At 42.8% G+C, this 22,563-nt stretch overlaps 1 protein-coding gene across 3 annotated transcripts in view; it reads right to left on the bottom strand.

The window, feature by feature from the left end:
* Positions 1–22,563, bottom strand: part of B4GALNT1 (beta-1,4-N-acetyl-galactosaminyltransferase 1) — a 67,465-nt gene that overhangs the window by 6,057 nt on the left and 38,845 nt on the right. For 2 of the 3 annotated variants that reach the window (XM_089482032.1, XM_089482042.1), the window contains exons 3-8: positions 21,114–21,287; positions 14,050–14,156; positions 13,834–13,871; positions 12,890–13,070; positions 3,221–3,328; positions 1,417–1,607 (exon numbers count right to left, since the gene is read on the bottom strand). In XM_089482032.1, coding sequence (XP_089338158.1) covers positions 1,417–1,607; positions 3,221–3,328; positions 12,890–13,070; positions 13,834–13,871; positions 14,050–14,156; positions 21,114–21,287 — 799 coding nt within the window. The remainder of the gene's footprint in view (positions 1–1,416; positions 1,608–3,220; positions 3,329–12,889; positions 13,071–13,833; positions 13,872–14,049; positions 14,157–21,113; positions 21,288–22,563) is intronic. The other variant, XM_089482050.1, reaches the window with a different exon arrangement.

Below are 22,563 nucleotides of genomic sequence, written 5' to 3'. Positions count from 1 at the left end.
CATTCTCTCTATATATTGGCAACCGGAAAGCATAGTGCGTTTGATGGTGGTGGGTAACTAAATTGTGATACAGGTCGAGTCTCCCTTATTTTAAATACTTGCGACCAGGTGGTTTAGATTTTGGTTTTTTTCAGATTTTGGAATATTTGCATAATATTCTTGGAGATGGCACCCAAATCTAAACATGAAATTCATTTATGTTTCATATACACATTGTAAACATAGCCTGAAGTTAATTTTATACACAATATTTGGTGCACAAAACAAAGTTTGTGTACACTGAACCATCAGAAAGCAAAGGTGTTAGTATCCTAGGCACCATGTGGATAATTTTAGATTTTGAAGTATCTCAGATGTTGGAATTCTGGATAAGGGATGCTCAACATGTAATATAATTTCCCCTCATTCCCCCATCATTTATTTTGGATCACAAAAATAAGACAATGCCCAACACAAATGCACAGGAAAGCTGACCCATCTTAAGAGAATTCAGAGATATACCAGTGTTAGTCTGTAAAATCAGTATATAAAGAGATCTTGTAGCGCCTTTGAGAAAGCAAGTTGGCAGCATGAGCTTTTTTAGTCTTAAGTCTACTTCCAAATGCATCTGAGAAAGTCTACAAAAGCTCATGCTGCCAACTTCTTTCTTTCAGTTACGGTAGTCTCAAAGGTGCTACACAATCTCTCTACATACCTTAGTAAGAGAGGCATTCATTACACCAGGGGTAGGCAACCTGCGGCCCACGGGCCAGATGCGGCCCGGCAAGGCCTTGGGACCGGCCCTAGCCCGGTCCTGCCGCCGATTGCCGCAGAAGCCTTTGGCCTCTCGCGTGAGGGCGTGGGGCCTTTGGCCTATCAGGAGGAGGCGGGCAAGGGGGGGCAAGTGGCAGGCAAGGGGGGCAAGCGGCAGGCAAGGGGGGCAATTGTCTATAGAAGCCTCCAAAACATGCATTTATATTAACATTTTTTTAAAAAATCAGCAAATTTTTAGCATGTCCTCCATTTTGTTTTAAAAAAGTGTCCTCCATTTTTGTCCTACATTTGTCCCGGTTTATTTATTTATTTAAATTTTTTTAAAAAATATTTAACTATTTATTTTTTGGCTTCGGTCCCCCAGTTGTCTGAGGGACAGCAACCCGGCCCCCGGCTCAAAAAGGTTGCCTACCCCTGCATTACACCCTCTCCTTCCCTTTTCAGGAGCTTTCCAAGAGTATGTTTCTTACCTAATGTAGGGCCAGGGAACATGTCATCCTCTGGCTGCCTTTGGATTCTAACTCCCACAGCCCCAACCAACACAATGGGAATTGTTGTCCCAACATCATCTGGAGGATCACAGGTTCCTCAGCCCTGCCCTATTAGAGCACATCCCATGGGTTTCTGCAGAACATGTAGGAAGACCAAGTTCTGAAAGCCTACCTTGCCAAATGGCATGAAGTACTGTTCAATGTGTGGGCCCTGCACATGTTCGGTATCTTTGCTGTCATCGGCGATGATGATGGTCACTGTGGGGTAAAATTTTCGGATGCTGTCGATCAGGGTCCGCAACTTGTCGTAGCGCAAGAAGGTCTTAGTTGCTATGGTGACCAGGGCACTGATATTGTATTCTACTAGGGAGAAAAATACAGAAGGGATTGGCAGAATTCTGCATGCAGAAGGAAAACTTCCACAGGGCCTCAAGAAGGGGAAAGTCAGATAAAAGTGGGTGCAGAAACTGGCATTCTTCACAGCATAGAATTTTTAGGTTACAAGGACAACCTGTCTGGCATTTACTTTGTTTTCAGAGAAGTAAATATGTTAATCTCTTGTAGAATAAAAAGCTGCGAGAAAGAAAGCCAATGTGACATAGTAGTTTAAGCGTTGGACTACAACTCTGAAGACCAGGATTTGAATCCCTGCTCATCCATGAAACCCACTGGGTGACCTTGGGTAAGTTTCATTCTCTCAGCCTCTGGGGAATTAATGCCAAACCTCCTCTGAACAATTATTGCCAAGAAAACGCCTTAGAGTCGCTGTAAGTCAGACATGACTTGAAAGCACACAACACACATAAGAAAGGAGGGGGAAAAAGAAAAGAAAAATAAATATGACAGCACCTTTAAGACTAACTGGTTTTTATTTTTGCATGATCCTTTGTGGGTATAAACCCACTTCTTTGGATACAGTACAGAATACTTTCTTCCCCTTTCCTTTCTCCTTTTAAAATTTAATTTTATTTAATTTAGAAGAATTATACACTGCCCCTCTACACTCTGTCCAAGGCTAATTTCCAAGTAAAAAGGCATCTTCTTGGTGCCAAGAGGAAAACAGCAAAACCACTAAGGAAACCGTCCTAGTAACACAAGCAAAGCAATTCCATTAGAGGTGCCAGACAGAAAACTGGAGACAACTCCTGTCTCTTTAATGGTTACGTAGAAGAGGGAATTGTAGCCAGTGTAGTGGTGTGAGCGTTCGACTATGACTCTGGAGACAAGTGTTCATATCCTGTTTCAGTCAAGTAAACCCACTTGGTGACCTTGGGCAAATCACACTCTCTCAGCCTCAGAACATTGCTATGGCAAACCTCTTCTGATGAAACTTGCAAAGAAATCCCCATGACAGGTACGCATTAGGACAGCCATGTAAGAAACAACTTGAAGGCACACAGCAACAGAAGAGTGAATCACAACAGTTGTTATTTGCAACCTGGCTGCAGGACAAGCAAGACCTGCTGGAATTCCCTCTTCTACAGAACCATTAAAGGAACAGGGATTATTTCTAATATTCACTCCTGCAACCCTGAGTGCAGGGTGCTACCACAGCATCTTTCTATAATGTGATGCTCATATTAGCCACTAGAGAGCAAGAGAGGTCCTGAAAAGGTGCACCACAAAGCACAATGCTTATTATACATAGTTGCTCATATCACAACAGAACAGATGCTGTCGGTGGGCAGTGATTTAAGGCATGTCTGTAGAAATTTCTATCAAAGTCTTGGTCAAAGTTCTTCTCCAGCCATGAAACAAGTGGAATAATGAATGAGAGAGAGAGAGAGAAAGAGAGAGAGAGAGAGAGAGGGCAGAAGGAAGGAAGGAAGGAAGGTTCATCTGATCATGTGCAGGATGCTGGGAGGAGAGAAGCACCCTGCACATGATCAGATGAACCTTTGTTTTATGTCTCCTTGGCCTTCCCTGTTTCATTCCCCAATGAACTCTGTCCATCTAGAGTCATCAAATGTGCTCACCTCCATTGTTCCCTCCATTGGAGGATCCTGGATTGTAGAGTCTAGGGGTAGGCGCATGACGGATGCGAATGGTGAAAGTTGCATGATGCTCATCGGTAGAAAACTGCACTGGAAAACAGAGGAAGAGGCAGACCACCAGTTTAGGACTGCCTTCACTTATGTAAAGAGGAAGACATCACTACTATGAATGTTTCTCACCTAGGGAGTGAGAGTGCATCTACACTGTAAAATGCAGTTTGACGCCACTTTAAATGCTGTAGCTTCATCTTATGGAATCCTGAGATATGTAGTTTTACTTTAGCCTCTTCTGCTGAAGTGTTCTGATACCTCACAAAACTAAAGATCCCAGGATTCTCTAGGATGGAACAATGGCAGGTAAAGTGATTTCTAACTGCATTCTTTCTACACTGTAGATCAGTGGTTCCCAACCTGTGGGTCGGGACCCCTTTGGGGGTCAAATGACCCTTTCATGGGGGTCACCTAAGACCATTGGAAAACACCTATTTAATTATAGTTATGAAGTAGCAACAAAAATAATTTCATGGGTTTGGGCCACCACAACATGAGGAAGTGTATTAAAGGGTCACAGCATTAGGAAGGTTGGGAACCACTGCTGTAGATGCACCCTGAGATTTCTCCACCATTCATACCTACTTGAAGCACAAGAGCACATTTCCCACATGGTCAAGGGAGCATATTTGTAAGAGCTGGCAGATAACAATGGCCAAGAGTTTTCAGGTCAGGCATGAACTGAGTAGTTGGCTTTATCCAAACAAATACTGTCTTTATTCTCAACACCCACTTGCATCTGCAATGTAGGAACAACAGAACAAGGCAACCACACAAGGCTGTTACCAAGGATTGTGGAGATAATGTACATAAAATACTTTGGTACTATTACATAACAAACAAACCAAAAAGGATCACAACTTGGGGTGATATGGCAGTTGTGGAAAGAGTGCATTAAGAATTAAATTTTAAAAAACTACCAATATTGTAGTGCTTACATGATAGAGCTACACTTAGAACACAATAGCAATTTCATTCAGATGTTTTATCACAATGTTTGAAATCGCTCCCAGAGTACCCCTGGAACCATAGTTGCTTTCTTTTTTCCAAATAAAGATATTATAGATGTGGCAATCCCTGGGAATAGCAGAGTCCAGGATAAAAACAAAGGGTCATGCAATATTAATTTTTTTATTGTTTGAAGGGTATCCCTCTTTTATTTTATTTTTTGAAATGTTTTTGCTTTTTTTGTTCTTTGAAATCTGTGCAACTTGTATTTGCAGTCTACTCATCTTCTGTTAGGGAATAAACACAAAGTTCTGAACTGCAGTGTAAGCAATATCACAAAAATTCTGCCTGCCTTTGAGAGAGAGAGCAGTTTAAAGAGTGACTATAGGTGTCTAAGGGGAAGATGGAGTCTCTGTAAAGTCTCTCTTTCAAAAAAGTTACTTTGCTTCTCAGGCTGCAAACCATTTCATACTCATTTCCCTAGGAGTAAGCTCCAATAAACACACTGAGATATACATCTGAGTAGATATGTATAAGTCTGTACTGTTGACTTTTTTTTAAAAAAAGGAAGTCAATTGAAAAGTGGGATGTTTTATTTCTACACATCTTCAGAAACACTGGTAGTCATATCTATTTTTGACCTGTTCCTTTCCCAGTGGAAAGGAACTTCGGAGAGGTGTATTGCTTATTTCTATCATGTCACTGCAATATACAATATGAGATGAGAGGGGTGTAAGCACCTTCAAGTTGTCCATCATGTTATGATGAACCCATGAATTTCATAGAGCTTTCTTAGCCAAGGAGTACTCAGGGGTGGTCTGCAATTTCCTTCCTCTGAAATGTATCTTACAGCATCTAGTAGTCCTTTGCAGTCTCTCATCTAAGTACTAACCAGGCCTCATCCTGCTTAGTTTCCAAGATTAGATGGGATCTGGTAAATGCAGGATATTTAGGTAACTTCATTATATAGTATAGCTGCTACTAATGAAGTTTACCAGTAATTTCAGAATATGCAAAGCATACGTTAGTTTTATAATGGGGTTTATCACATGGGAGGAATTTTTCTTAATTTCGAATGAAAAGAAAGTGGGGCCAGAACGCATTCACATGAATTCGCTAGTTTAGCAAATTTATGTGAATTCGAATTGCATTCAAACTGACTTCCCATTGCCCAAAAATAGCTTGGCATTGCCCAAAATTGCCTGTGTTAGTCGATCACACAATAATGTGAAACCCCATGATTGTGTTCAGACTGACTTCCCATTGCCCGAAATTGCCTGTGTTAGTCTATCACGCAATAATGTTAAAGCCCATGATTACGTTTGGATTGCCATTGGATTATACTTCCAATTTCCCTTGTCTGATAGACTCCAATCTTTATAGCAATCTGTCCTAATGCTGAGTCAGGTATACAGGGCATTCAGGTGAACTGCCCTGAATTTCTGTTTAAATTATTAGAATTATGTTTATAGTAGCATAAATTACTTTAAATCAGCATACACACATTGCAAATTCTGTCCTCCTTTGGGTGCTCATTCTATGAAAGATAGGCCCTGTTTAGCAAAAGACTTCATCCCTTTATTTTTGTAGAGGTGGGCACATAAAAAGGTGCAATAAGGATAGCCAGGTGAGCAACTGGATCTTTCCAAAAGGCCATCCACAGCATGTTCCCAAGGCAAGCCCAACATGAGAGGCAGAGCCACACAAGAGAGACTGCTGTAACAGAGGTGGAAATTTAATCCACAGTGTGAGGCATAGCATGATCTCTTGCCCTCCCTTCTCTTGGCAAAGCACTCACCAGGAAAAGTTGAGGAGGATTGCATGACATCACAGCACTGCAGAGTGCCTCCTTTCATTTGGCAAAAGTCACTCAAAAGAGGGAGCCCCCCTCCTCTCTTGGCAAGCATTTTTGTCAAGTAAGAGGGACAGACATGCTTTGGCTACAAAGAGCTTTTGTTTTTCTGGGACAGCAATGCTTTTAGAGAAAGAAACACACACAAAGACACCTCTCAAACTGGCACTTTGACTCGGAAAAACAAACCTTGTAAAAATTAAATTTAAATCAGTTTGGAAAGACAATTTGCTTTGCTCTCTTGCCTAAGATATCACTTAGTGATGCCCCATTCTTCTCATCCAGCCTTAACCAACCCAGCGCCCTCCAGATGCAGTGCATTACAACCCCCATCCTCTCCAGCCAGCCTTGCAAGTCTAATGCATTCAGGAGGGCGCAAAGTTGGGGATGTCTGCCTGAATAATCCACCCACACTTGCCAGCACTGTACCTAGAATTTCTTTCTCTGCCAGCCACCCTTCTCTGCATGTCTTCTGTTACCATGAAGTGCGAACTTCATAACAGATGCTTGGTTGGTAACCTACTGTCTGCATATTTCCATGGCCCAGATTCAATTAAGATGAACTCTGCTAGCCCTGCAGGACTGGGAAGAGCCGTTGACACATCCTGAGAACTTCTGTGTCCAGTACAGGTTGCTGTGAATCCTGGCCATGAGAGTGAATGTAAACAGGACCTTTCCTGCAGGTTTGTACAGAAGCAAGTCCCAGTGATTTGATCTGGGACTGACATCCTAGAAAGCATGCTTGGAAATCACAATTTCTTCAGGGACACTTTGCTGGCTCTGGGCCTGTTATTTCTGATTTTTTAGGTCACCCTCAAAGGGCCCCTTTGCTTTTGTCAACACCACATTGTTAAGCCTCAGTCCTGGTGATAAGTCAGCAATTCAACCAACCTAGAAGGGGGGGGGGGACAAACAGCCAGCACAGATGAGGGGGGTCATTCCCTCCCACAGTTGTCATTCCAGAGAAGCTTGGAAGTTTTCTGCAGTGCTCTGTGAGAGGCTATAATTCCAATCATCCCCAACAAATAGGTGAGGATGATGGAACTTGTAGTCACTGATATTGACAGTGATCAAATTTAGGAGGGCTGCTTGGTGACTCTGTCCTTTTCCTTCACATACAGTAGCTATTTATTTTTTTCAACTGCTTGCCCTATTGTAGCTCAGGCCCTCAGGGTGAGAACTGTCCCATTAAAAATAGCAGCAAACAAACTAAAACAGAGTATGCTCATCCCTCCACATTTGCAGCTTTGATTATTCACAGATAGGGTTGCCATTTCACGGTGGTGGGCGGGACTTTCCCGCCCCCTGGGGGCGTGTCCGGTCCCATCCCGCCCCTGCCCCCATTCCCCGGTGGCTGCCCAACTCTGAGCTCCCAGGGCTGCTGCCTGCCTTCTATAGAGTGCTGCCTGTGCAGCTTGTCTGGAGCAGCAGGACGACGACTGAAACCAGCAAGGGCGGGGTCTGCTGCACTGCCCTGCCTCTATTGGCCAGCCCTCTGCTTCCTTATTTGGGCATGCTCCAAATTCCAAGCGGAGAGGGCTTTGCAGGCAAGTTGCTTTTAGTTCTTCCCCTCTTTCTCTTTCCCCTCCTTCTCTTCTTGTTATTCCGTTTTTTTTCTCCTCCTCCTCTTCCCCTCCTCTTCCTCCTCTCCTTTTTCTTCCTTTCTTCCCCCTCCTCATCTTCTTTTTCTCTTTCTTCCTCTCTCTAAGCCCCCCTCCTCTTCTTCTTAGGGGTCCAGGGCTTCTCAAGGCTTTGCCCCCATTAGAAAAGAAAAAAGGCTTTGGATCTGTCCCATAAATCCCTCCTAAGTTGAGACATACCTGGGAAAAAGAGGGGGCGAGGGGTTTGGGGGGGTTGGAGGGGGCAAGGAAAAGGAGGAAGGGGGGAATTGCTAAGAAGGCTTGGGAGTGGGATGCTTTGATCTGGATTCCTGCATGGCAGGGGGTTGGACTGGATGGCCCTTGTGGTCTCTTCCAACTCTATGATTCTATGTAGTTTGCAGTGGCACAAGGGGCTGCCTGTGATCTTGCAAATGGAAATGTAGTTTGCAATGGCACAAGGGGCTGCCTGTGATCTTGCAAATGGAAAGGTAGTTTGGAATGGCACAAGGGGCTGCCTGTGATCTTGCAAATGCTATGCCTGCTTGGGAGTGGGAAATGTAGAATTGGGCGGTGGGGGGGGTTTGGCCAGAAAGAGAAGTACATTTCAGCCTTCTGTCTAGGAATAATGCCAAAATGTCCTCCATTTTGAGCATGCCTAAGAAACATGCATTTATATTAATATTTTTAAATAATTAGCAATTTTTTCAAGTGTCCTCCATTTTTTAAAAATGTGTCCTACATTTGAAAATGTGGCCCTACATTTGTCCTACATTTGTCCCGGTTTGGCGGTCCTGCCTTATGGCAACCCTATTCACAGATTTTATTAATATGTTCTCTCTAGGAATATCTGGGTCCTCCAGTGCAACTCTATGGTCAACTTTAACCAAACGTCGCACTGAAGGACCTACTTTAATAGCGAGATAGGCCTATATATCAGTTGCCAGAGAATAGTGATAGCATTAGCATTTACATTTCTGTACCTCTTAGCAGTGCACTCAGCACTCTCTAAGTGGTTTACAATCTGTAAGCCAATTGCCCCCAACAAGCTGGGTATTCATTTTACCAACCTGCAAAAGGATGGATGGCTGAGTCAACCTTGGAACCCTGGAATCCAACTCACAACCTTGCAGCTACAGTACTGGCATTTAGCCACTGTGCCACCAGGGCTCCTATGCCAAGAGGGAGAACAAGAGCAAGAGGGTGCTGTGGCACTCATGTCCTGCTTGTGGGCTTTCCAAGAGGTATTGGGTTGGCCACCAGGCTAACAAAATGCTTTTCTGATACTGGTTACACACTGGCAGTTGGGACGTCCGCAGGACGTCCCATTTTAAAAAAGGGGCGTCTCTTCTAAACGCCCCTGGGTCTAATACGGACTGTGTCCATACAATATGGCGCCGGCCCTTCTACATGGCCGGCGCCATATTGACGTATCGGACGCTGAGCGTCCAAACGTCACACGGCGCTAATGACGTCATGAATGCGCCCTTGGCGCTTCGCGACGTCATCAGTGCGCCGCGGAAAGAAGCTCAATTTTGGAGCTTCTTTTTTGCTCCGCGCGGGAGCCGCGCGGTGTGACTGCTACAGCTCCCGCACGGAGCAGGCGGCGGCGGCAGGCCGCTGCAAAGCGGCGGTCTGTAGCCCGCCTAGATATGCCTTTGATCAGATCCAGCGTGGCTCTTTTTACAGTCATATGGTTTTAAATAAATAATCTATGTAACTCCAGTCACCATATGCATGATCAGACAGAAAGTTCTTGTACTTTCTCTGCTTGTTCCTGATTCAGAGTGACCAGAGGTCCTTCATTTTATGGAGGTGTCCTATATTTCAACCTTATGTTGAGGGATCTGGGATAAATTCCAAAATGTCCTCTATTTTCAGCCATAAAACTTGTCCTTGTGTCATCCACTGCCTCAGCAGGCAAGGAAGAGGTAGCTCAGCAGATTTATTACTGCCACTACTGCTGCAAAGGGGTTGTTAGTTTTTGCCAAGCAGTAAATATTACCAAAATAGTTAGCCTATAACAGTACACTCTAATGACTACAGAAAACTGGTAAGTGGCACGATCCCAGAGTATGGGGAGAGGGGAATGGGTAAAAAGATTGTCACTGACCATGTGGTCGTTTTGCTTATGCATGTTTGTGTTTTCTGACAAAGGTGTGGAAAAGAAAGGAGGATTGGGACTGTTGAAGGAGATCAGTGGTACCATGGAGAAGGGAGGGCAAAAGTGTACAATTTGGATTGAGGAAGAAGCAGGAGGGATGGGAAAGCAAATGGGAAAACTACAAATGAAATGAATCATTTAAATGTAGATTCAGTCAAGACTCCTTCAAGTCTGTTTTTCCTGCCTATTTGGAGCAACGAGATGGAATCAACCCATGATATAGGATGTTTCCATCTCATCGCTGGAAAATATGTAATATAGCTGTAAATAAACGATAGGAAAAGAATGCATATTTATATTAGTGTTTTTAGCTTCTATTTGTCGATGTCATACATTTTTCTTGAATTCCTACATTTTGTGGTGCCTTGTCCTTCTTTGCAGTTGTGACATCTGGTCACCCTGTGGTCAACGAAGGAGAGGCATGCCAACAAAGAGAAGGTACATACAGCAAAGTTTTCATATTAAGAACACTTCATGTACACCAGCAGTAACAACCCTGGTTAGGTACGCTAATATTATAATTCACAATATTCATGTGAGCAAGGCCTATTGGTATTGGCCAGAATCCTGTCTGGTAGTTACACATGCATTACTATTATAGTTACAGTGCTATGCAATTAATCCAGTCCCAGTCCCCCCCCCCAAGTCTTCATCAACTGGGAAGCAACTGCTGTGACTGATCAGAGTCTGTTCCCCTTTCACTACAAAAGTAGTTGACTGCCATTCCCACTCCCTCCTCATGACCGATTTCCAATGCGACTCCTGTCGCAATTCCCCCTTGTGCTGGAGTTTGCTTGCATGAGGTGGGATGGGAGTATCAGTCAGCTGCTTCTCAAGCAACAGTGGAACAGACCTTATCAATCACAGTGGCTGCTGATTGCTGAGTGGGGAATGGAGAACTTCCATGTTCCCATGATAGGGTCATCATAAGTCGAAAACAACTTGAAGGCACACAACAAACACACATGTAGCTCCTAAACTGAGGGCTACCCAAGGATTGTGAACAAATCACAGCCCCAAGTGCCTTACTCTTGGTTATACATTCTTAACTGGCAAATCGTTATTTGTTTATTTATTTTGATTTTGATTTCAATTTTATTCTGCCTTTCTGCCAAAAAGGGACCCAAAGGGGCTCACATGATAAAACATTATTAAAACATCACAATAAAATTTTTAAAACAATTAAAATTATTTAGTTAAAACTGTGGTGTGCCTCATGGCATTCAATGTTTGAAATTGCTATTGTAACTGTTTCAAAACTGGATGTCAGGATTGTTTTTAGACTGCTTCTAAAAGTGTACCTGTTATGGACAGAGTATGTGGGTGTAAAAATAACAGGGCTTCTCATTTCATGCTAAGGCTTGCTTGCTGTTTGATGTAACCAAATTTGTATCTTTTAAAAGATGTAAATTATTAGCTAAGGCTATGCAAATACGCAATACAAATCTTAAGAAGGATGTGGGAAATTACTCTACCCATGAAGCTTAACTATTTTAAGCTGCTCTCTTTTTATCTTTTTTTTTAATTGTATCTGTGTAAAATGGCTGTTTACTTTAACAATAAACTGACTGACAGCTTCTAGGAGATTTTAAACAGTATTTTAACATATTTTTGTGGGTTTTTCGGGCTATATGGCCATGTTCAAGAAGAGTTTCTGAAGATGCCAGCCACAGATGCTGGCGAAACATCAGGAAGAATATCTTCTCGAACATAGCCCGAAAAACCCACAAAAAACTATGGATGCCAGCCATGAAAGCTTTCGACTTCAGTATTTTAACATGTTTTTTAAAATGTTTTTATGTTTGGATTCTTTTAATTGGTTTTTATTTGTCCATCACCTTGTGAGCCCTGATGGGCTTGGAGGCAATACACAACAAATAAATAAATGAAGGATTCCACTGAGCATTACTACTATTAATAATTATTATTACAAATTACAGTGGGCCCGTTGTATATGCAGAGGATCCATTCGGACCCCCCTGTACATGGCAAAAAATGCGGGACCTCATGTCCCATTGTAACGTCCAGGGATTGCCATCTGCATAAGCTTAAAGCTGAGAATGGCAAACTGACAGATGGGGCGGGCGCACTTTATTAGTATTAATGTACGAATAATCCTGTGGTTGCTTCACAATAGGCTTGATCCTTTTGTATGTACTCTGTGCAAGCATTCACAACCTTTCATTTTCCAAGTCTTCTGTCCCTAATTCCTCTTCATCAATAAGGGCTCACAAGATTTAATTGTGACAGGAAAAAAGGGAGGAAATGGTATGGACTCTTCTCCTTGGTGGAGGCTTACACAAATTGTATACTTTTACCACTGGAGATGCCTGGACTTGTAGTTCCAATTCCCTTCCCAGTGGAAATTGGTGTTTTGTGGAGTGGGGGCATTCCCACATTCACTTCATCCAACACTCCCATGAAATCTGTAGATCCTCAAGGGAGAATAGATGGGTATTGAGTGCTCAAATGGCAGATCCTGTTTCCAACAGACTATGAGTATAGCCCCTGCAGATTTAGAGGGATCCTTTTCTTGTAACATCCTGAGTTAGTCTCCCCATAGAACAGATGGTAGGATTACATATCCTCCAACATTTCCCAGATGAGAAGCAGTATACTTGTGGCCAAGCAACACCACAATGTTGCCACAAAGGCAAAAGTCTGGTTCCTGAAACCCACGTGGATACCAAAATCTGTGGATGCTGAAGTCTCATTAATACAATGGTGTAATAGCATCCCTCATTTAAAATGCTGAACAGAAAGGTTTGCATTTTGGAGCTTTCCCACCCCAAATATTTTTGAGCTGGTTGTTGAGTCCATGGATGCAGAACCCACAAATACAGAGGACCAATTGTATCTCAACAATTATTTCTGTTTTGTTTCTCTCTCATTCCTGCTGCCAATGTTGTAAATTCCCTCAGTCCCCCATTCATGTTCTCTCAGCTATCCTTGATATGCCCTATTCTGCTTTTTCAGTTCTCTGCCCTGAAGTCCCAATGCTATGGGTTATGGAGAAGTTGTCTTCATACCACACCCACCTGTATCTGCTGTGTTGGGATGGAAAAGTGTGTTGGTGTAGGTGACAAACTGCATTTGCCGGTTGAGGTTATCCAGCTGGGATCCCAACATGGTGAGGTGCATCTGACCTTCTCCTTCCACCTTGATGTCATCCACTTCTGCAGCCACATCAAAGGTGCCCATTGTTGCTGTAAGGTTCACCTGACGGAGAAGATTTGTTTTGTTTTAAAAAAGTATGGCAATGTCAGGGACAAAAGTAGCCAGCATGCAAGAACCCAGCTTGTCAATTGATGTGATAGGAAGAGAAAAGAACTTTTTCTAAATCCCTCTGTAGATAACTCAAGGCCAAACCTGAATTTCTATGCCAAGGGAGAAACAAACCATCCAAAACTGGACTCTAATATCAAAAGAAGGTCTATTATATGTGCATAAAACTAACTTGGACATTTTGCACAAGCTTTTTAAAACTATTTCCCCCCTTTCACTGCCACCACTGGTAGCCTGTTAATCCTGATAAATGATTTTCTACAAAATGTGGCCTTTTGTAGCAAAAGAGCTCAGACACATACACACAGCCCCCAAACAGTTTGAGTCTTCTTGACTTTGGCTGTTTTTCAAAGATCTCCCAAAGAGAGAAAACACACTGGCCACTTGGCAGAGACACAAGGACAGTTCATTCACTCAGAATGCATCTGTGAACACTTTTCTTACATAATTAAGCTGTAAACAAACCCTTGCACCATTTCAGATCATAGGTGTCAGCTTCCATATTTGAATGCTCTGCTATCCCCTCCATCACTAGTTTACCACTGGCATGTAGCAAAATGGAACAGAAGGGAGAAGGGTAGGCAGAACTGCTTATAAAGGCCTTTGTTTAAAAATACATAAATATCACTAACAAGGCAGAAGAACATCCAACACTTATTCTCTGCCCTCAGATCCTTGTGCCCCAGAGCAAACTCACCCGGTACACCGTCCTTTCAGCCGCTTGCAAGCTCAAGCCTGTTGAACACAAAGGCATAAGGAGGTTAGGAAGTCTTCCCTGTCCACAGCACCACTGCAAGGACTGCACAGCATCATGCCTCCCATAATGGCACATTCCTTGAATCCCCCTCACCCTGCCTGCCCCCGTTAGTCACTGCCTTAGGAACAGAAAAGTGTATTGGGAGGGGAGACTCACCTGGGATGAGAATGGTCTGGAGCGGACGAACCTCCACCCCCTGTACTGGATACTCCAGGGGTGAGTTGGCTCGAACGATAAGAAGCTGGTCAGCTGGGGACTGAGACCTGGGAACAAGGTAAAGGCAGAAAGCTCAGAGAGATCAGTGCCTGGTTTAGAAAAGGTACTTTTCAAAAAGTGGTTTGCCATTGCCTTCCTCTGAGGCCGAGAGAGTGTGATTTGCACAAGGTGAGAGTTACTCCATATTAAATGTGCTGAGGATTTCAGTCTTACAGTGAATGCCTAAATTTACTTCGAAGAAAATGTCAGAGGTACGTAAGAGTTACTCATAGGTAAGAGCAAATGAAAATGTTTCAGTTTAGTGTGTGGTTTTAATATGGTAGTTTATTTAATTGGGCTAGCATCCTGTAAGTCAGCCACAATGTCATAAGGTGGACCCTGTAAGGCAGCTATGAAGTCGTAAGCTGGACTTACGACCTTATAACTGTTTCATTTTATTCACATTTACAATTAAGGCACCACTGCCATGACAAATGCCCCTAAAACCCACCTTAAAAACCAGACAACCTTATTGAGCAAAGGGATTCTGTGGCACTTGTGAATGAGGCACTGAAGAATGATGCCTCCCTCCCACCAGCAAGTTACAGTATGACAAGGAGGTGGAACAGGGTCCCCTCCTGGTCCTAGCTTCTGCTCACAACAGCATATATGACTGGTTGTATGAGGCTGGATGATTCAGCCATCAGTCCACCCCTGGTCACCATTGCCACAGGATTCCTATACTCAGTATCGCTGCCTTGCTTTTTAGGTGTGTTTTATCAGGTCAGATCAGGAGACAGAACATAGCTATGACGTCAGAGCTACGTGCTCAATCTTGGCCCTGGTTTTCCCCCCCAATGTTCTCCAATAATATAATTGGCATTTTGTTTCAATTCACATTGTAAGGTTCCTTGGATCCTGCAGTGGGAAAAGGAGGGATGCAAAACACATACTGTACATACATACATACGCACACACAGATACAAGACCACAGTTTTAATGATCACAGGTTTAGATTTAGAACATCAGAAAAACTGTGCTAGATCAGACCAAAGGCCAATCTAATCCAGTGAAGCCAACCAGTTCCTTTGTGGGGAGGCCCACAAGGAGAACATGAATCATATTCTGCCCTTTTCAACAACAACAATAAAGCAGTTTACAGCAACATTAAATACTTTTTCAAAAGAATTCAATGAAAATCCAGAGCAAGATCAACTGTTACAACAGAACAAGTTAAAACAAAATTTAAAGTGGAAAAAACACCCACAAAGGCAGCAGCCAACAAGCTCTGTCCTCAGCTGCCTAAGGAACGTCTTTACCTGTGAATGGAAGGAAAATAGAGAGGTATCCAGCCTGGCCTCCCTAGGATACAAATTCCAGAGCCTGCAGGAAGTAAATGAAGAAGAATCTCCTAAAAGAAGGGGTTTCTTCATTGACTAATCTTAGAATGAAGATGGAAATGGAAATGCCTGTGTGGTGCAATGCTTTTGAGTTTTGGACTAGGACTCTAGAGACTAGGGTTTGATTCTCAGCTTGGCCATAAAACCAATTGGTGACCTTGAGCAAGGTTAGGGGAAGGCAATGGTAAACTAAGGACCTTATCGCATGAACTTTGAAAGTGTTTCAAGCTTCCTAGGATGGAGCCAGGATACGGGATGGAGGTGGGGATTATCATATGCTAAATCGCCACTGAATCGCTGCCCGCCATCAGCCTGGGTCCAAGCTGGGTCTCAGCCATATTCAGTCAACCCTTTTTAGAAGTCGGAAGCTTTCTGACTTCTAAAAAGTGCGGGCTGAGCACAGTTGGGGACCTGGCTGATGGCGGGCAGCAATTAGAAGACTATTTAGCATGCGATAATCCCCGCCTCCATCCCATGTCCTGGTTGCAGCCTGAGAGGCTTGAAATGCTTTTAAAATTCATGTGATAAAATCCCTAATCTAAACAAATCTTGCTAAGAAAACCCCATGATAGATTCACTTTAGGGTCGCCATAAGTCAGAAATTACTTGAAGGCACATGACAAAAACAACAGATTGTGGAATACCCTTCTGGTTTGGTACCCCAGCAAAAGATTTTGAAAGACTCGTCAACTCTAATACTGGAGATAATACACAGTCAGTGTGACTGGTAGTATGAGATAACCTTTGTCTAATTTCTTCTTTAAAGTTGGTCAAATATGGTGTGAGGACTTTGAAGACCAGGGTTTGATCATGGCTCGGCCATGTAAACCCACTGGGTGACCCTTAGATGAGTTACACATTTTCAGCCCTAGAAAACCCCGTGATAGGTTTGCCTTAGGTTACCGTAAGTCGAAAATGACTTGAAGGCAGAGGAGTCACTATGGGGTGAGAGTGATATGGGTGACGCCCCAAGGGGTGTGTGTGACACCACTGCTCCCCAAATATCTGCTTTTTGGCAGAAATGGGCTTTGGCATTCATGGGGCAAGGCTCAGTGGGGAAAAAGGAGATGCCAGTTTTTAAAATAATTTTTTTAAATATATATATTTTTTTAAACCCTTCTTTAAAAATATCAAATCTTACCAAATTTTCACTTTAACTACATGAAACTATGGACATGCAAATACATTTAGGATGTGCATATAATATTGTAATTTAAAGGTATAATTTTAATTTTGCTAAGTTGTTTTATGTCAAAACTATTACCATTACATTCAGTGATATATGGGAATTAGGATTTATGAGTATTAATAGTATGAAAATCATTACTAAGGATTCTGTAGGTTGTGGTATGGGGTGCATAAGGTCCCAGGTGCAATCTTGACATCTCAAGATAAAGCTGGGAAAGACAACCCATCTGAAAACCTGGATAGATGCTGGCACTTGGTATATTGTGCATTTTGGTTGTCCCAAAAAAGGTATCACTCTTTGGTGGATTTTTTAAGTTATTGGACTAGAATTTTCCAGTCATTGGGACCTTAAACAGACTGTTCTCCTCTTATCTCCTGGGGACAAAAGGAGGCAGAATAATTCCTAGCTGTTTGGTTGGACCGAAGGTTGTTGTTGTTAACTGCCCTCAAATGGACTCTGACTCATGGCAACCCTGTCAATGAGATGTCTACAAGCCCCTGTCCTCAAAGCAGAATCAAAGACAGTAGGGAGATATGGACTCAGTTCAAGAAACTAAGTAGGAGAGTGGCTGACAAGAGTTATGTGGCGCCAACAGTCTATTCATAGCAAATACTTTCTTCATACAACTGGAGAGGAGATTGTACCCATGGACATCACCAGACTGTCAACACAAAAACCAAAGAGATTACATAATAGTTAACCGAAGGTGGAAGAGATTCTTTCTTGCAGGAAAAATGAGACCAGGCACAGCCAGTGGTTCAGACCACAAACTACTAATATCCAAAATTAGAATAAGGCTGAAGAAGAATAAAACAATCACCATATCAAAATATGATCTGAAGTATATACCAACAGAGTTTAAAGATAGTGTGAAGAATAGAGTAGCACTACCAGCTGGTAACCAGAGAAACAATGGACAGAAGTCAGGGACATAGTCAAAGAGGAATGTAAAGAGATGACACCAGTGGTCAAAAATAAGGAAAAGAAACAATGGATATTAGACAACACACTTCCAGCAGTTAAAGAAAGATGAGAAGCAAAAGGAAAGGGAGACACAAACACAGTCAAAAATCTTGAATGCTAATGTCCAACAATTAGTGCATAGATAAAGAGAAAAGAGAAAGAGAATTACTACAATAACTACTACAATAATAATGCAGAGAAATAGAAGCCAACAACAACAAAGAAAGAACAAAAGACTGCTTCCACAAAATCCAAGAATTCAAAGAGAAATTTAAACCAAGGGTGCTCTATGATCATAAGATAAACACAATAAAAAGGTAGAGATAACAGTTTTCCCTTGGCAAGATTGTCTAGGGGGTGGTACTCATCTCCATTACTAAACCAAAGACAACTCTGTGATCATGCGGCCAGCATGCCTGCACAGAACAGTGCTACTTTCCCATTGAAGTGGTACTTATTATCTACTTGCACTTTTACAAGCTTTCAAATTGCTAGGTTGGCAGAAGCTGGGACTAGTGACAGAAGCTCACTCCATCATGCAGTGCTCAGGTCTCAAACTGCCAACCTGATCTTGCATTCTTCAGAGTCAGCGTCTTAACTGCTGAGCCACCACATGCCTTAATACACAGCCACAATGATATAAAAAAAGATGGGAATAAAACACAGAAGAGCTATACAAAAATGTGAAAGGATGAATGACACATGGGAAACTTATGAAGATGAACCCCAAATTTTGAAAAGTGAAGTGAAAGCTGCTCTCAAAGCAATTGGAAAGAGTAAATCACCAGGAACAGATGACAGACCAATAGAACTGCTACAATTCAGAGACAGAATCAAATTTAGTTTTAACTAAAATCTGCCAATAAATGTGGAAAATTGATTCTGTCCAACAGTGGCCAACAGACTGAAGCAAAGACTCGTAGGAATGAAAAATCCCTTGGGTCATGCCACAGTCTTGTTCCAAAACACAATTCCAGATCAAGGAATGGATCTTATTAGGAATAAAACAGAATGGAAAAAAGCAAGGTCCTTAAAAATAAAACAAACTTCAAGAAATTTTAACTCCTTTTTTATGGGAGTTGATAGGCAAGTGCTATACCTTTCCTTGATTTGCTTTGAATTCTGTTGTGCTTTAATTTTATAATTTTTTAATAATTTAATATTTTAATATTGTGACTAATGTTTTATTGTGTTTTTCAGTCTTGTGTAGGCGTCCTTGCATCCCACATTTTTGGAGGAGAGAGCACAGAGGAAAAGGAAAATGCAAATCACAGAAATCACTGAGAACATAAATTGCATTAGAAGTTTTGGAAGAGAATGAATAGTAGGATCTTTCCCCCTTTCTATTGTATTTTGCCAAGATATCAGACCAAATAGGCTCAATTAAGCACAGGAATTGCTTACAGGCAGAAAGACAACCTTTATCACCTGCTGGAGATAGGAGACAAAGCTTGAAAAAGTATGAATGAAAGGAGATTGCTCTGTTTATCTCTAGTAGACTTGATACATCAAAAGGATTCCTGTTTGTAGAGCTGGAAACTGCAGGAAATGCCATAAGGTAACTGATGTGGAACAGTGGATGCTAGTTATCCTTGATCAAGGATACTGTATCTTTGAAAAAATGAAGAATGGCAGCCCTGTGCCACAGCAATTCAATGCATTATTAAAACATAATTGATAGACCATATAGTGGTACAATGCAGGTTTGGTAAGCATAAGGTCCCAGGTGCAATCTTGACATCTCAAGATAAAGCTGGGAAAGACGACCCATCTGAAAACCTGGATAGATGCTGGCCTTTGCTTCAGAACCAGAGTAAGAGTAGGAATTCGGCAGTCTTCCAAATGTATGAACTGCAAATCCTAGCAGTTCTCTCCACTAGCTATAGTGGCTAAGGCATCTGGGGATTGCCATTTAATGTCATCTGGAAGGCCACACATTTCCTACCAGTGCTGTAGACAGTAATGAGCTAGATATATCATGACTCTAGCTCTGTAGAAGGCAGCCTCCCATGTTGTTCCTAATTAAGCCCCATTGTGTTCTACTGGCAAGTAAGCATAGCACTTAGAAGGTGTGGCAGCTTAAAAGCACAAAGGTATCTTTAGTTATCTCCATATGCCAGTGAAGCTTATCTTTGGTATTTGCTTGATAGTGAGTAAGAGGCTAGATTACAAGAAAAGAAAAATAAATATAGGAGGAACACTGGCATATAATACTGTTAATGGTAAAAGCAGGAAAACATTCAATTCCAGTTAGGCACTCAGGAGGTCTAGAAGTGGTTGGTTCATCTAATTCCACTAATGCAAACTGCAACCACACAGGTGCCCAGCAGTGCATTTCTCTGGAGCATTCTAGAATTATTAACCCATTATACCTATAAGAGTCTGGAAACCATGCCCTATGAGGAACGGCTTAGGGAGCTGGGGATGTTTAGCCTGGAGAAGAGAGGGTTAAGAGGTGATATGATAGCCCTGTTTAAATATTTGAAGGGATGTCATATTGAAGAGGGAGCAAGCTTGTTTTCTGCTGCTCCAGAGAACAGCACCCGGAACAATGGAGGCAAGCTACAAGAAAAGACATTCCACATCAACATTAGGAGGAACTTCCTGACAGTAAGGGTGTTCGACAGTGGAATGTACTCCCTTGGGAGAGTGGTGGAGTCTCCCTCCTTGGAGGTCTTTAAACAGAGGCTGGATGGCCATCTGTCAGGTATGCTTTGATTGAGAGTTCCTGCATGGCAGGAGGTTGGACTGGATGGCCCTTGTGGTCTCTTACAACTCTAGGATTCTATTATTCTAAGCTCATTATAACAATAAGCTTCTGCAGGATGGCAGTGACATACAGGCATACAGAACTTTTGAACCAATTCATATTACAGATTTCCCATTGGACTTCTGTAACATGTTTAGCATTGTCCAATTTTTGTGCAGCAACCAAGTGTGGAAGCAAGCAGAAGACAAGCACCTTCCTATTTAATGGAACATGACCAACATTTCTCCCTCCACTTCCCTAGTATTTTTATTTGATGTGACAATCTTAGGTGTCCACCCATCCACCCCACCCTTTACCTCCAGGTGGACTCTTTTCAAACTTTCAAGAACAGAAGTGTGAATTCCATCCTCTGTTACCTATTAGGCGCTAGGCAAAGTGAGGCAGCGGGAGGGGACAGAGGGGGCATGCGCTTGCCTCTCCTGCACTGAAGGGTGAAGAGGGCCCAACTGGGTGTGACCCCTCCTCTGGGGTGTCACCTGGTGTGGTCCGCATCCCCAGCACACCTGCCCAGGTGATACCACTATACACAAGCCAAGGAAACTGACACATATTTGCTTAATTTGTCCTGCTAAATGGAAAGACCTATGTCTAACCCCCAGACCTAATGACTGTTCACTTGAAATCTTGACCAGGTCCCACATCTTCTCTGCAAGTCTGACTTCTGTGATTGTACAGCATGCACACACACGGTCATGGAACTTACCTCTGTCGGTAACTGTGGTATTCCTGTTCTCGCTTGTTGTTGATATCTGGAAGTTCAGAAGGCTTAAAGGCATTTGCAAATTCCAGAGAATAGACACGACCAAAGAGCTGTTTTTGGAATGGAAGGTTCATACTCTGTTCCACCTCACACTTGCAGGAGTTCTTGGGAAGGAGTCTGAAGAGACAGGATCAGGTTAGTAAACATATCCAAAGGATCTTCAGCTTCAGCTGTATACTGAATTTATTTAAGATGTAACAAACCCATCCTGCTCTGCAAGAGGCATTAATAAATGAACCATAACAGTTTTCTTCTAAAAAGGTTTAATGGGATGTGTTTCATGAAGGGTCTGGTTGTTACTGACACTATAGGCTGCCTCTTGTCCCCAAATCCAGTCTCATATACATACATGTGCATTAGTTTCAAGATGCATTACTCTACTGTCCACTGAGAACTTTAGCTTCTCAGTTCAGGAGTAGCCAAACTGGAAGACTTCAAGGAGCCATTCATACTACCTTTTAACCTGGTTTTGAAATCGATTCTTCCACGTGAAGTTCATATTGGGCCCGATTCTGTCACAATCCATGTCGAGGCTTGCACAAGGAAATGCCCCTTAGTATCGAGATTCAGGCTAAAATCCGTCTTTTCTGAAAAGACCCGGGTTCCGCGAAATATGAACTTGCCCTCGATCATGATTGGGGCAAATTCAGGGAGGGATTAAGGTCAGAGGGCGGACAGAGGTCAGAGCATTCCCTTCCCTCATCCGAGGGAGGGGGAGGAGGAAAGAGCCGAAGGAAAAAGGGGAATCTGGAGGCAAAGGCTAAAAGGGGAAATCAGGGTGACTGATGGGGGCTGCAAAGGGCTGTCTGAGGGAGAGGGGGTGGAGAAAGTGATGGAGGAGGAGGATGAAGGAGCCGTGCGAAGAAGGGAGCCATGGAGGGCATTCTATAATGGAGCAGGAGGAGGAGGATGAAGGAGCCAGGGCAGCTCAGAGGAGGGGAGGGTTGGAAGAAAGGAGGAGGAGGAGGATTGCCAAGGGAAATTGGGCTGCGGGGCTAAGCCGGAGGAGGGATGTAGGGAAATCAGGCTGCAGCAAAAGGAGCCTCTTTTATTTTTGACAATCTATGCGCATCATTTTTTGGGTGACACGTCTGTGTGCTTGCTTGTGCTACTTTCATTTCCTCTTGCTCCTGGATTATTATTAGTGTTATATGTGAATGTTACAGTCAGAATGCCTGTGCTGCATTTCCCTTTTTTTCCAATTGATTTCATGGGTCCGTTGGAACTGACAGGTCACTCTCTCTCAGCCTCAGAGGAAGGCAATGGCAAACCTCCTCTGAAGAGAATATAGCAGAAGGAAAGGGATCAGTTCAGTTCAGATCACAGGCAGGACATGAACGGAGCTCCCATCAGGCACCTTTCCCCCCCCTTTTTTTTTTAAATTTTTAAAAAT

This window comes from Sceloporus occidentalis, unplaced genomic scaffold (assembly GCF_023333645.1).
Source record: "Sceloporus occidentalis isolate IW3139 unplaced genomic scaffold, rSceOcc1.0.p SCAF_1, whole genome shotgun sequence".
Lineage (NCBI taxonomy): Eukaryota > Metazoa > Chordata > Lepidosauria > Squamata > Phrynosomatidae > Sceloporus > Sceloporus occidentalis.
This window is presented reverse-complemented; position numbering and strand designations above follow the sequence as displayed.